General features: G+C 37.7%; 1 protein-coding gene across 1 annotated transcript in view; it reads right to left on the bottom strand.

Annotated features, from left to right (window-relative positions):
* Positions 1-10,937, bottom strand: part of CATSPERB (catsper channel auxiliary subunit beta) — a 77,775-nt gene extending 66,838 nt beyond the window's left edge. The window contains exon 1 of the mRNA XM_004682041.1: positions 10,932-10,937. Within this exon, the coding sequence (XP_004682098.1) occupies positions 10,932-10,937 (6 nt within the window). The remainder of the gene's footprint in view (positions 1-10,931) is intronic.
* Between the last annotated feature and the right edge of the window lie 3,193 nt (positions 10,938-14,130).

Below are 14,130 nucleotides of genomic sequence, written 5' to 3'. Positions count from 1 at the left end.
AACTGTCCTTGTTCCAGTGCAAATTCTTTGCTCTTTTGTCAAAGATTAGTTGTCCAAATACGTGTGGCTTTATTTCTGGACTTTCTATTTAGTTCCATTGGTCAATGTGTCTGCTTGTGTCCCAGTACTACATTGTTTTAATTATTATAGCTTTGCACTATAGTTTGAAGTCAGGACGTGTGATGCCTCCATTCTCCTTTATTTTCATCAGGAGAGCTTTTGTTATCCAAGGTTTTTTTTTTTTTTTTTTTGTGGCTCTAAATGAATTTCATCAATATTTGTTCTACTTCTTTGAAAAAATGTCATTAAGATTTTTATTGGAATAGTGCTGAATTTGTAAAATGCTTTTGGTAAGATGAACATTTTAATAATGTTGATTCTTCCAATCCAGGAGCAGCAGATGTCTTTCCACTTTTTTTTAGTGTCTTCTTGTATTATTTAAAAAATGTTTTATAATTTTCTTTGTAGAGATACTTTACCTCTTTTGTTAGTTTTATTCTTAAGTATTGATTTTTTTTGTTCCATTATGAAAGAGATGGTTTTCTTGATTTCTTCTTCAGATTTATTGTATTGAAGGAGGGCACTGATTTTTCTGAGTTGATTTCTATATCCTGCTACTTTACTAAACTGGTTCATTGTTTTGATTAGATTTTCTGTGGAGATTTTAGTGTTTTCTATTTGTATTATTATATCATCTGCAAACAGTGATAATTTTACTTCTTCTTTCCCTATTTGGATTCTTTATATGTCTTTCTCTTGTCTTACTGCTCTAGCTAGGACTCCAGTATCATATTGAAAAATAGTGGCAAGAGTTGACATCCTTGTCTTGTTCCTGATTGTAAAGAAAAGGCTTTCAGCTTTTCACCATTGAGAATAATATTGGCTGTGGGTTTGTGGTATATGGCTTTTATCACATTAAGATATATTCCTTCAATCTCAAGAATTTCAAGGACCTTCATCATAAATGGATGTTGAACTTTGTCGAATGTTTTCTCAACATCTATTGATAAGATCATATGTTGGTTTTTTTTCCCTTTTTGTTGATATGTTGGATTATGTTGATTGTTTTTCCGATGTTAAACCATCCTTGTACCCCTGAGATGAATCCCACTTGATCATGATATATTATCCTTTTGATGCATTGTTGGATTCTGTTGGTGAGGATTTTTGCATCAGTGTTCATTTGGAAAATTGGCCTGTAGTTTTCTTTTATTGTGTTGTCTTTGTTTGGTTTTGGTATTAGTGTAATATTGTCTTCATAGAACATATTTGGTAGTCCTCTTTTTCAATTTTTGAAAGAGTTTGTGTCAGATAAAGCATAAATTCATTTCTGAACACTTGGTAGAATTCATTTGTGAAGCCATCTGCCCCTGGGCTTTTGTTTTGGGGGAGTGTTTTGATTAGTGTTTCAATTTCACTGATTGTAACTGGTCTGTTTTAAGTGTTCTGCTTCTTTACCTACCATGTATGATGATAAAATTCTAGGTATTTGTCTATCTCTTCTAAATTGTTGAACTTGTTTGCATATAAATGTTCATAGTAAACTCCGATTATTCTTTTGACTTCATCTGAGTCTGTTGTAATTTCTCCTCTTTCATTTATGATCCTACTTATTTGTGTTTTCTCCCGTTTTTTTCTTTGTAAGCCTGGCTAGATGTCTGTCTTTTTTGTTTATTTTTTCAAAAAACTAACTTTTGGTTTCATTGATCTTTTGGATTCTTTTGTTTTTAATTTCTATTTCATTTATTTCTGCTTTGATTTTTATGCTTTCCTTCCTTCTATTGGTTTTTGTTGTTCTTTTTTCTAGTTCTTTGAGAGGGGAGATTGGGGTGAGTTTTTTGAGTTCTTTCTTGTTTCTTGATGTGAGCCTGTATTGCTATATACTTTCCTCTTATTACGGCTTTTGCTGTGTCCCCTACATTTTGGAAAGTGGTGTCCTCATTATTGTTCAATTCAAAGTATTTTAAAATTTCTTCTTTGACTTCTATTTAATACAATGGCCTTCCAGAAGAGTAGATTTCAATCTCCATGATGTGGGAAGGTTTTCATGGTTTATTTCTAGTTTGATGCTTTTATGACCAGAGAAGATAGTTGGAATGCTTTTGAATATTCAGTTTTTTTCAAGGGCAATTTCTGTTTATTTAATTTTTTCCCTTTGAGTGGGTCATATTTTCCTGTTTCTTTATATGCCTTGTGATTTTTTTCCTGCTGTTTTTGAAAACTGGGCATTGAATCTAATAATGTGATAAATCTGGAAGCCAGATTCTTCCCCAGGGCTGCTTCTTATTGTTACTGCTTTTGTTTATTGTTGCTGGGGTTTTGTTGTTGCTGCTGCTGCTGTTGTCACTGTCGTAGCATTCTTTGTGCCATGAACCAGCCTGAGGTTTAAACTTAGGGTTCCCAAGTTTTTTCTGAACTCGAGTCTTTCCCTTGAGTGGTCACTTTCTAATTTAACCCCTGTATGCTATTGCTTTTTAATGTTCTAGTCTTTAAATGAAGGATGGTCAGAGAAAGGCCATTGAGCCTTTAAGTCCCTTTTGAAAATCGCTTTAACCAGAGGGAGAGAGAGGCTTGTAACAAAGTGTTTACAATTTATGATCAGAAACAGCAATCAGCATTTAGAGCGTAAGCCCCCAGTATTTAAAATACATGGTCTTTTTTGTCCACTCTGGCTTCTTTAAGTTGTGTGTCACTGCTCTGGGAAAACATACACAGCTAACTGCCTAGGAATGAGAGCAGGAGGCACATAGCTACTATGTTAAAAGATCTGATAATGATAGAAATAAACAGCAATTTATTGTCTAATCCTTCCCCTGGAAGTTGCAAGCCTTCAACAGAGTTCAGTTTTAACTGCTTCATAGGCTTGGCAATTTTATTTACAATGACAATGCAAAGCTGGGTTTTGTAATCTGAAATCACTGGATAATTTTTTGAATTGTCACTGAAAAAGACCTGGGACCCTCCCTTACATTCATCTGGGGACAGAGAATGACTGGTCTCAAGGATGGGAAATAAAAATAAGTCTGTAATGATTGGATGGCATTCATCTTGATCATCGAACATATCAGATTCAATGTTATTCTGAAGTTCCTATAGTTAAACGTAGCTATATAAGTATAACAAAATTGGTTTAAAGTACATTTTGAGGTTACAATGTTAAAGTTTTCAATATACTATCTATCCACTCACTTTTTAAAAAAAAGATTTATTTATTTATACATAAAGAGCTGGGGTACAGGCAGAGGTGCAGGGGCTGTGAGAGGATTCACCAGAGACAGAGTGGGGAGATGAACTACACTGCTGAGGGAAGCAGCTAGCACAATAGAAGTCTATTGTGCCATGGGGGTCAACGACCTGGCTGGAAATTAAACTCATGCTGCAGTGACTGTGACTAGCTTCCTAGTGCTGCACTTTAACCTGCTGTGCCACCAGGGAGGGCCCTAACCATTCACTTTGAATATCCATACCTAACAATGCTACCAGATCTATTTTTTAAAGTTCTAATTTGTCTGTAAAGTCCAGATATCTCTAGTAAAAATCTTCATTGATACCCTTTGACTAATGAATAAATTCCTTAAAAGGAGAGAAAGTAAGCAAAAGGAAATTAACTTCTTTGAATAATATGCTTTGAAACTCTGGATTTACATTCATTTTACTAAGTGCTCAGAATATCTTGTGTCATCTCTAAGAAGATGAAATCAAGAGCCAGGAAGATTAAATTTCTCAAAAGTCACCTAATTCACAGTCTGATGAAACCAAGGTGTTTCTGTCTCAGACTCATCCCTCGTTATCCTGATAGACTGCCTTCGGTTTCCATGATCTAATCTTCAAGTTCCTAGTTCTTTGTTCTGCCTGCTCAGATGTGCCTTTGAATGCCTCTAGTCATTTTCATTTCTGTTACTATATACTTTTCTTAGTAACTTAGTGCATGAACAGAAAAAGATGGCTCATATCTGATGCATACTACCATGATGGTCTTCAATTTTCTCTGCTTCCTAACTCCCCTTCCTCCAATAAATTTTATAAAATGTTGTTGTATTAATCATCCTAAATTATAGCTATGATATGTTACCTCTCTACCCAGTAATTTCCACTGGTTTCTCAGTGAATAGAGACTAAAGCCCAAAATCCTTAGCTTGACATCCAAGTGTCCCTAATATGAGTTCCATTTCCCACAATGTTTTACTTTCTTTTCATCATTCTACACAAACAGTACCGTTCACTGCTACATTCTGTGGTTTGCTAACTCTACAACTTACTTATGATCTTGTTGTTGCTGGAGCACTAGGTTGATGGCTATATTTTATACAAAGGCATCTTTAACCCCTTACCACCACCACCCCCAAGCTGGAAGTAAACACTGTATTCTCTGAAATCTCATAAATTTGCCTGAAGCTCTTCAATCTTAGATCATATCCATGCACATGCCATATATTCTCTACTAGAATACAGGAACAGAACTGGATCATCCCAGTACTCACCAAATACTACAGCACACCTCACCTGTGAATAGAAGAGCCTGAATTCATGTCTTCATCTATTCAGCCAACATTTTTTTAAATTGAGCATCTACTATAGTCTGGTAGTTCCAGTTCTGCATACTATAGAATCTATACAATCTGCACTCATGGAGGCAGATATCTTATTCCTTTTATAAAGCTTGCTACCATAAAAGTTCTATTGACCAATTTATCCATGCATTACTTTCAGAAAATTCTCTTCAGTCTAAGTATACTAACTTTACAATTCATACTCATGCAACCGTTTTTTTTTTTGTGGAGAAGAAAGATCAATTCAAATAAAGTTGTGCAAATATAAAATGCTCCTTAAACTTCAGATATTCTATGACATTTAAATGATAAAATAGTATAATGAAAGAAAATTCTTTATGTAAACAATAGCATTCAATTCCCATGACATTTAATCATTAGAAACCTCTGAACCAGAACACAAAAGATAATACCTGGGAAAAATTGGAAAACAGGTAAAGAAGCAGTACTAAAGAAAAAATTTTTAACTGCTAGTAAGGAAGGAGTATAAGGATACTTCTTGAGAAGAAAACAAAGTAAGAGAGTCTGAAACTTACCTTTATTATATATCACTTCTGATGAAAAATTAAGCATAATGTAAAATAAAATTATAATATTTAAAAGTGCCAATTCCATCTGCTGGAAGAAATACAAATTTTTTATTCAATATCTTTTGGCATACTTTTTGCATTACTTTAACTGTAAACAACTATATATGTAGTGAAGGCATTATCTCTTCAAATTAACACTATTTTTCGTTAAATGACAAAAGCAGACAACAGTTGATTGAGCTCTACACTAACTTCCTACATGTCATTAAGGCTACATGTGAATATATTATTATTACTAAAAGAAATGTGGTTCCATGGCAATGCCTGTTGGAGGGCTGTGGTCACTTCCATAGCTGTGTAAAATAGAACCTGACTTGTTAAAGACACAGTTACTTTTATTAGTACCATTCCTGGTTAAAAATTGAGCATACTGAAAAATAAAATTATACTATTGAAAAGTGACGATTCCATCTGTTTGCCTAAGATTTTGATTGGTGTGCTTTTGAGAGGGATAATGCACATGAATTCTGAGCATCTCTGCATTTTCTTGCCCTGCACCAAGAACACAACACACTGACCACCCTTTACCCAGCTTTTTCTTAATTTTATCTGCAAGGAGAAAAATAAAAGAGTATTTGAGATTTTACTAGTCGCCATGCATACACTAATAAGACTTTGAAATACTGCTCTAACCAGGAAAGTCTTGTATTATTTTGCTAAAATTTCACATTGAGTAACATCATTATTAGAACCTGTTAGTGTTTCTCATCCCTGAAAAACAGTGCCCCAGGGCTCAGGTTTGGATGATCTGGGTTTGGATCCAACAAGGTCCCCAATGTTTCAACCCAGTTCTAATTTCCAATTTCATTTAGATGTGTTCAAATTATCTACCTTTGACTAAAGAACTAAAAACTTACTCTGAAAGGCTTTTAAATATTTTCTTAAAGGAAGGGAAGCCCAAAGGAGAGACAGCTCAGGAGTGATCTTTGGGCTCTCCAGCCTTTGCTACTAGTTGCTTGTAATGTTATTCTATCAATTCAACCTTTGGCGGTGGAATATTGAATCTGAGACATTAAGTATCATGTCCAAAAGCAAACAATAGTCAGGATTAAAATCAGTGTTTCTTAATTCAATAAATCTGTTCAGTGCACAAAGATCCCACAAAATGACTATTTCAACACTCAAAGATATTAAATGCATGATTAGATTTAACCTCTCGATAAAACCACTATACTTCTCCATCATAATTTTGCTTAATATACACAAGTAGCCTTATTCTTCAATATTATTACAGTTCTCAACTTCTCAATTCTCTGTGAATAATCATTTCGTGGTTTAGAGGAAAATCAGACTGGTCATTCATTGAGAGATGTGTGGTTTTTGAAAAGTTAGATCTAACTCCTTTGAGTTCATTTTCTAGCTAGTCAAACAGGGGTAATAGTCACTTCGTAGGATAGTTGTGAGAATCAAAAAATGATATAGTCAAAATCCCAAACAGCTATTTTTCACAGAAGCATTTGATAAATACCAGTTCTGTAACTGTCTCTCTGTGCAGACACAGATACTTTATCCTAATCATTCTCTCTTAATCACCCCATTAACAATTAAATTACTTTCTGGATATCAGTCCTTTTAATTGTAAGTTTTACATAACAGTCAAATATAAGCCACACATCTAGGCATTTCCTCTTTGCTGTTTCATTTGTAAATACTCCATGAGCATGGAAGTGAGTACAATGCCAATTTGCATGATTGCAGGCCCCTTAGTTCTTACTATAATGAGATGCTTACTTAATGAGATGCTCGACTAGCTGTGCTTTTCTTTTTTTATTTTCCCAAGCTGCCTTCCACATAGGCTGAGAAAGAAGACCCAAAATCAGGAGCTCAGTTTTCACTGTTTACTGGTTTACTTTGTTAACAACCAATCAGCTGAAGCACGCTGTAAAAATCTGAAGGACTGGCAGTTGGAATTTACAATTAACTGCCTCCTTCAGAACACCAAAGTTCATTTTCATTAAAAATCTAAAAGGTGAAGTGTCTGCATCTCTACCATCTACTTGTGTTACCATCTGTAACACAACATACGTCTAGGAAGTTTCATGACAACTACGGCAATGAGGTTGAAGGGAAGATAAACTGTCAGAGTGTCACAAATGTGTCTCGAAGCAAGAGCAGGAATTAAAACAAAGGACAATTTATTGACAGGGTAAACAAGATAATACACAAAGCAGAAAGACAGAAGTGTTTGTGTATACCTGGGAATTAGTAAACTCCAGTGACTGCCGATGTGTTCTCTAGATCCATCCTGTAAGGGCCTTTTTCTGGTGACTGCCTTCTCAGGATGCCTTTAACTAGAAGGCCAAGTCTGAGCCTTCCTCACTTACTCAGTACTCTGACTGAATGGCCACAGAGGCTAAAACAGAATTTAAAAAATAATGATAGTACAACCTGCTGTACAGTAAGCCCTTTCCATGGCTATTTAGAACATATTTTATACTCCTGTCATAAAAGATAGCTAGTACCTGCATTTAATCTACTCCTGGAAGAACCTGTGTAAGAAATTCTTTCTCTCAACTTTTCTGGTGACTTTGACCTAAAGGAAGTGACTCCTCAATTTGAAATAAAATGCAAACCTCTATGTGTCACCAGCACCTGGTTAAAGCTGTTTTCCTTGTCCTGAACCATGTCTGCTGTGTATTTATTTGCTTGTGTGACCAGTGATGAGACCCTGGTTTCCGGCAACGAATTAAATATCCCTCCTAATAAAGGCTCTTTATGTTGCTGGTTGCCAAAGCTCTTGTAGGGAAGCAAGCTTTGGTTTTCAGGCTGTGTAGCCACACTGTATATAAGGTGTTTCTCCACCCTGCCTGACACAGGAAGGTCTGAGCAGCACTGAAGGTCCACACTGATGACCTAAAGAGAACTGTGAAGCAGGTGACACTCGCCTTCTTCCCCTGCCAACCCCTTTTGTTGCTTCCCCTTCCTCACTTGCCCCCATGTGGGGCTTCCTTTCCTGTTCGAGTGGTGCTCTCCTTCCCTAAGATGAGTGAGGACTTTGAGTCACAGTCACATACTAGACACACATTTGAGAGCACATTTGGGTAACAGTGTGCTGAAAGATGTTCTTCCCTCTGAAAGGCAAGTTAGGCACTCAGCTGCTAGTGAGAGGTTTAGGGACAGGGGGAGCCTGGATTGAAAGGACAACTTCGCTTGCTCTCTCATTTTTTTCAGACTATCAAAGTGCTCATTCTGCAAAACTTGAAAAATATAAACAGGTATTTCAAAGTTAAAAACATACATATTTACTACATCATCCGTCACTTTTGTACAATGTATGATTTCCCCATGAAATCCCCACCACCAATTCACCACTACCATAGTCCCTTGTGTTCTTCCCACTCCTGTCCTGATCCTTTCCCCTCCTCCTCCCTTCAGAATGTCTCTGATCTATAGTTGCCTGATGATTTTGATTTTAACTTTATTATAGTTACTTTTTTTCCTGATTCCTTATTTTTTGTCTCTACATTCCTCGTAGAAGTAAGACCATTCAAAATTTTTCCTTTTCTTTCTTGCTTACTTCAGTGAGCATAATCCCTTCCAGCAAAGGCCACGAGCTTATCCTTTTTGGTTAGCGAGTAATACTCTGTTCTGTAAATATGCCACACCTTCTTGAACCAGTCATCTATTTTGGGGCATTTGGGTTGCTTTTGTAGCTTAGCTATTGTAAATTGTGCTGCAAAAAACATTGGGGTGCTGGTGCCCTTTTGCATTAATGTTTTTGTGACCTTTAGGTAGATTCCTAGGAGTGGAATTACAGGATCTTATGGAAGCTCCATTTTTAGTATAAACAGGTATTTTTAAATTAAGGAGTCATTTACCCATAAACCAATTAGATTTAACTACTATTGAGTCTGTCCCTACACATTTATTCTCCGTATTACATGAGGCCCTTTATATAGTCTCATGACCTTCTTTTAGCCATTGTCATTCTCATGCAATTTGAATGTTGTTTTCAAAAGTTTTGATAGCAACAAATCTAAAATAACTATACACAATATATTTAAGCATAAGACATTTAGCTGTTTTTAGTACTCTCCTATTATGAATGATGTGGTAGCAAGTAATCCTGGACAAAAATCTTCCTCTGCATTTTAAAATATCTCCTCAAGATATGCGTGAATGTTTGATTCTTAATGCATGCTGGCATTAAGAAATGCCTGGAAAATGCAGCTTTGAGAATTAGATATAACCTATAATAATTTGATAGGCAAAATATTGTTTTACTCTTTTGAGTATTGGTATACTTCAACACTTTTTAGTCATTTTTTTCTTCTATAAATTATCTGGATATATTCTTGGCTATTTTCTAGTATAATCTTAGTGTTTTGCTTATAAAATGATATAATTACTTGCAATATTTACTATGACTATTGAACCTACCTTTTCATTTGTCTTAATTTTGTTTATGTGGGCCATGATAAACAGTAATCCAAGTATGACACAATCAAATTTATTAATGTTTTCCCTTTTGGTAATTTCTACAGACTTATAGTTTCAAAATCTTCCCCTACCCAGAGACATACTTTACTTATACTTTTTATGTGAAAGAATTTAAAAATTCAAAAATAACAAGGATAAAAAATGTATGATATTTCCAAAATTAGGAAAAGTAGGGAGAATTACATAATTAACTCCTTTGCATTCATCATCTAGCTTTAGCTTTATTAATATACTTTCATCTTCCTTCTCCAGGGTCCACTTAAAAATATCCTAAACATCTAGCTATTTTTCAGTAAATATTTCTAAGGGAAAGGAAGCCACAATACCATCTCACACCTAAAAATAATGAGGATCCTGGATAGTTGTTTACTTTTCCCCAGTTATTTTATTCTTAAATTTTATAGTTTGTATGAATCATGATCCAATAAGGTTAGTTAACTCCTTTCCTTCGCAAGTCATGGACCTCTGTCCTTGCAATTTATCATTTGAAGATGTATTTATTTCTAATGTGCTCCTCACTGTCTGGATCTTACCCATTGTGCCATGGCCGTGCCTTTTTACACTTTAAGTCTATCTCATTTTTCCTGTAATACCATGGAGTAGATTTAGAGGCTGGATGGATGCTGGTTTAAATTTTTTGGCAGGAACACATTGTAGGTGGTCTTGGTTACTTCCAACAGGAGGCACCTAAAACCTGACTCTGTTTTCCTGATTTAGCAGCCACCACTAACTTCCTGGATCTGTTAAATTCATTAAAGTGTGCAAAATGAGAATACTTATCACTTCTTCTACATTTATTTGCTGGAATGCTTTTATAATTTCCCCTCTATCAACTAGTTGGTTATCCAGAGTATAATTCCTTCATTCTTTCCCTTTACTTAGCAGCATCCTCAGAGAAGCAACTCATTAGGCTTGTTCTTTGGTATCATTATGAACTCAGAGTCCAGTTTAAATACATGTGAGCATTTCTAGCCATTGAAGCTTTCATCCTTACTGATGATCAAATCGTCCAGTGTTGGCAGGTATGCTCTTCTTAAAGTTGGCTCCTAAGGTTATGACTCTAAGAATCTTTAATAAATTCCTTTTTCTTCCTTCCCTCTAGAACAAGCTGTTCCAGGCTCACTTCACGCATTTCCTGTCCCAGATGGAAAATCTGTCCATTCTCTGTAGAATTCTGTTCTTTTTATTGAAAAATGGTACTTAGATTATGATCTGAGGTCTAGGCTAGTATTTTTAAAGTAAACATATAAAAACCTATGGAAAATAAATCGTTGCTACTTAAAGCTGAGTTTCTCCAAGGCTTCTTGCTGGGCTGTTTTTCCTAGAATCGGAGCAAACCTTTGAAGCTCACCTCCATATTCCGTAGCTTCCTTTCACTCACATAAAGAAAATTAAATTTTTAAAAGCACTACAGCAACCAGGAGACTGAGATTACTAATGATTTTGAGACAGGAAGGGTCCCAGAACAAGGGTTGGCCAGGACTCAAGAACACAACTTTGCTGTTCCCATGGGCTGGTAAACAAGACTTTAAATAAATTCGAGGACTCCAGGCCCAGACACCTGCTGCCATAAATTTCCTTGGCTCATTGTTTTTATCACTAATTTTTCCCCAACTTGGGCAGAGCTGAGTTGTCTCTACAGCTTTTTAAGTTGGCTGCAATGGGGAAAAGAGGTCAGAGAGGTTCAAACCGGAGCTGCAGACACACAGCTTCCACCGGGTATTCACCTTGAGGGTCAGAGCCCTCACAGCTGATGGAGGGTGCACAATTAGCAATAAAAGATCCACGTGTGGGCAGACAAATGGACTTTGGAACTCTCCTGGCTTTCTAACAGTAAAGCTTAATTCCTCAGCCCTAACAATTTGGAGAGGCTCTCATGTCCAGAGCTCTCCCCTCAGCTTTTTCCTTGTTCTTCCGCTGGTCAGTAAGTGCTGACTCCTTGCCTGCCCTCATGGTTGTCTGTGGACTCCACTTTGTAATTTCGACCAGGGTTTCCAAGAGCCGGTTCCAAGGAGCAAGCTTCCACATCTCCGGTCCCCTACCCCCACCCATCCCATCCCTCCAAATGCCAGCAGGTGGAGCAACGGACAGCAGCCGGTTGGCTCCTGGGATCGGTCCTTGCCGTTGTGAGTGAGCCTGTTCCCTTGTCTGATGACGTTTCAGTTTACATATAGGTGGAAAATAAACATAAAACTAGAAGGACTAACAGGAGTCCACACCAGAGTAGCCGGGTAGTGTGGGCAGGGACAGGATGGCGAGCATAGCAGTGTGGAGTACAGATGAAGTCCTCCGGAATTGCATCCTGTTGAGAGGGGAACACTGAGAACAGGCTGGAGTAACATCCACTGACTTTTCACAGCCCAAAAAGCAGGTTTAGCTTTCTTTCCCGCCATTCCCCCCGCCCCCCCACATACCCCTGTCCATTCCTCTATTTTCCTATGGTCTTTTGTTCTGTTCACCTAATCTTCTTCCCACTTCTGTTTTCACATCTTTGTCTCCTGTTTAATTTTCTAAAAGTTTTCTCAGTTCTGTACTGGGAAGGCCAGTACAGATGTGCAAGTGTGCAGACCCGCACGGACTTCACTGGGCTGCAGGTGGCGCCGGGGCCTGCCACGTGAGCCTCTCCTGCCTCTGAATCAATAGGCTGAGACCTGCTTTATATTACTTCACTTTTTTTACCATACTTTTGTTGTCCAGTAAGTTTTTTATTCTTAGAATGGCTCTTTTTATAGATTCTATGCTGATTTTATTCAGGTAACACTCTCTCTTTTCTGAGGCTCAAGTGATAGGGTCTTATTGATTAATCGCCTTGCATAGTTTGATTCCTCCAAGTGGTTTTTTCCCTTTAACTCTTCCTGGTTTCAGTCTTTTAGTTTTGAGATTTCCCCAACAATCTCAAAACTATAAGCTTCTCAGTATCTGTTTAGTTTATAGAAACTCACATTTAAGAGCAGGTACTGAGAAGCTTATTGAATCTCTGAATTCATGGGAATGGTCTGTCAGTGGTGGTGGGCAGCTTATAGTAGCTTATTCTGCAGAAGTTGCTTCATTGAAGAAACAATCTCACTGGTTTTAAGTCTTTATTTTTGGCTTCTCAAATTTCCCAGAGTCCTCTCGTCTCCTTCCTGAGATTAGAGCACAGCAGCCTGGCTGCTGGTCGTCCAGGTGTCAGGCTTAGTGTTAAGCGCTCATGCTGTCCCCATTTTCAGTAGAGTGCCACTAGATTCTCAAATGGGCTTGATTCCTGCTTGATTCCTGTCTCACCCTCTCCTTCCCATGCCTCAGCATGGGAATTCCGTGGGTATTCAAACAATCTTACGTTTAGCCCTGCTTACGAGTACCACCTGCACCTCAAGAGCTACTCAGTGCTGCCAAATCCTGGGTCCTTTGGGGGTTCTGCGGTACAAAGTCCATTGCTTATCTGCCCCCAAGGTCAGTTTAGGATTCAGCTTTCCGAGGATGCTGATTCAGTTACTTCTTATCCATATGTTCTCAAGCCTTCTAAATTCTGTCCCTGTTGTTAATTCTCCAGTTCTGTCTTTCCTTATGGGTTCATGCTGTAAAGTGTTTAGTTATTCCTTTAGTACTTAGTTCGTGACAGTAAATATGTGTGTTCAAAACCAAAAGACAGAAATCCTAACTGTGTCAAGAATTTTAAACAATTAATGGAGGATAGCAGAAGAGAAATCCGTTTGATTTTGATGCTGGGAACATTCCCTTATTTTTAAATTTAGATATAAACTGACATATAACCTATGATTCACTATGTTGTGAAATGATCATTACAATAAATCCAATTACCTCCATCTGGGAACAACATTCTCTTTCAGATGGCCCAGAGGTCATGACACTGGACCCACAGAAGAAATATAATGCTGACCTATTTGATCTGGAAATGAAGTCTTTCAGTTACTGTAGTCAGTGTGACCTAAAGGGACCCACCAGAGTGGGAGTGGGGCTGAGACTTGCTTCTAACCAGCAGGATCTGGCAAAGATGAGGTGATGCTACTCCTTTGACTAGATTACATTATACGACAGAGGAAATGGGATTTCATCCCTGTGATCATGCTGTATCAAATCAAGACTGCACAAGGGTCCTCTTGCTGACGAAAGAAATACACAGCCCTGCTGGCACTGCCTATGGGAGAGCACAGCGGCTGCGCAGGCAGCCCCGAGGAACTGAGGGTGGCCTCCGCCTAGCAAAAAGTAAGGCCCTCAGTTAGACAGAAAATAAATTCTGCCAAATATCCAAACTTAGAAGTACATTTTTCTCCGACTGAATCTCCAGGTGAAAAATCAGCCCAGTCGACACCTTGCATGAAACCCTGAGTGCAGGCTAACGGAAGCCATGGATAGGAACTGTTGTTTCAGGTCACGCGGGCTGTGCTGATTAGTTACGCGGCTTGGGGAATGAGAACAGATCACAATGACTTTATTGCTGCAAGTGGAGCAGCTAGTCTGTCACTTTAGCCACTGAATCAACAGGTGAAGAAGTTACTTTATGGACTGGGGTGACTGATGGTGATTACCAAGGGGCGATTGGGGTGTTG

This window comes from Condylura cristata, unplaced genomic scaffold, assembly GCF_000260355.1.
Source record: "Condylura cristata isolate star-nosed mole 26May11 unplaced genomic scaffold, ConCri1.0 scaffold00013, whole genome shotgun sequence".
Classification (NCBI taxonomy): Eukaryota; Metazoa; Chordata; class Mammalia; order Eulipotyphla; family Talpidae; genus Condylura; species Condylura cristata.
The sequence above is the reverse complement of the archived record's forward strand: the minus strand, read 5'-3'. Positions and strand labels throughout refer to the sequence as shown.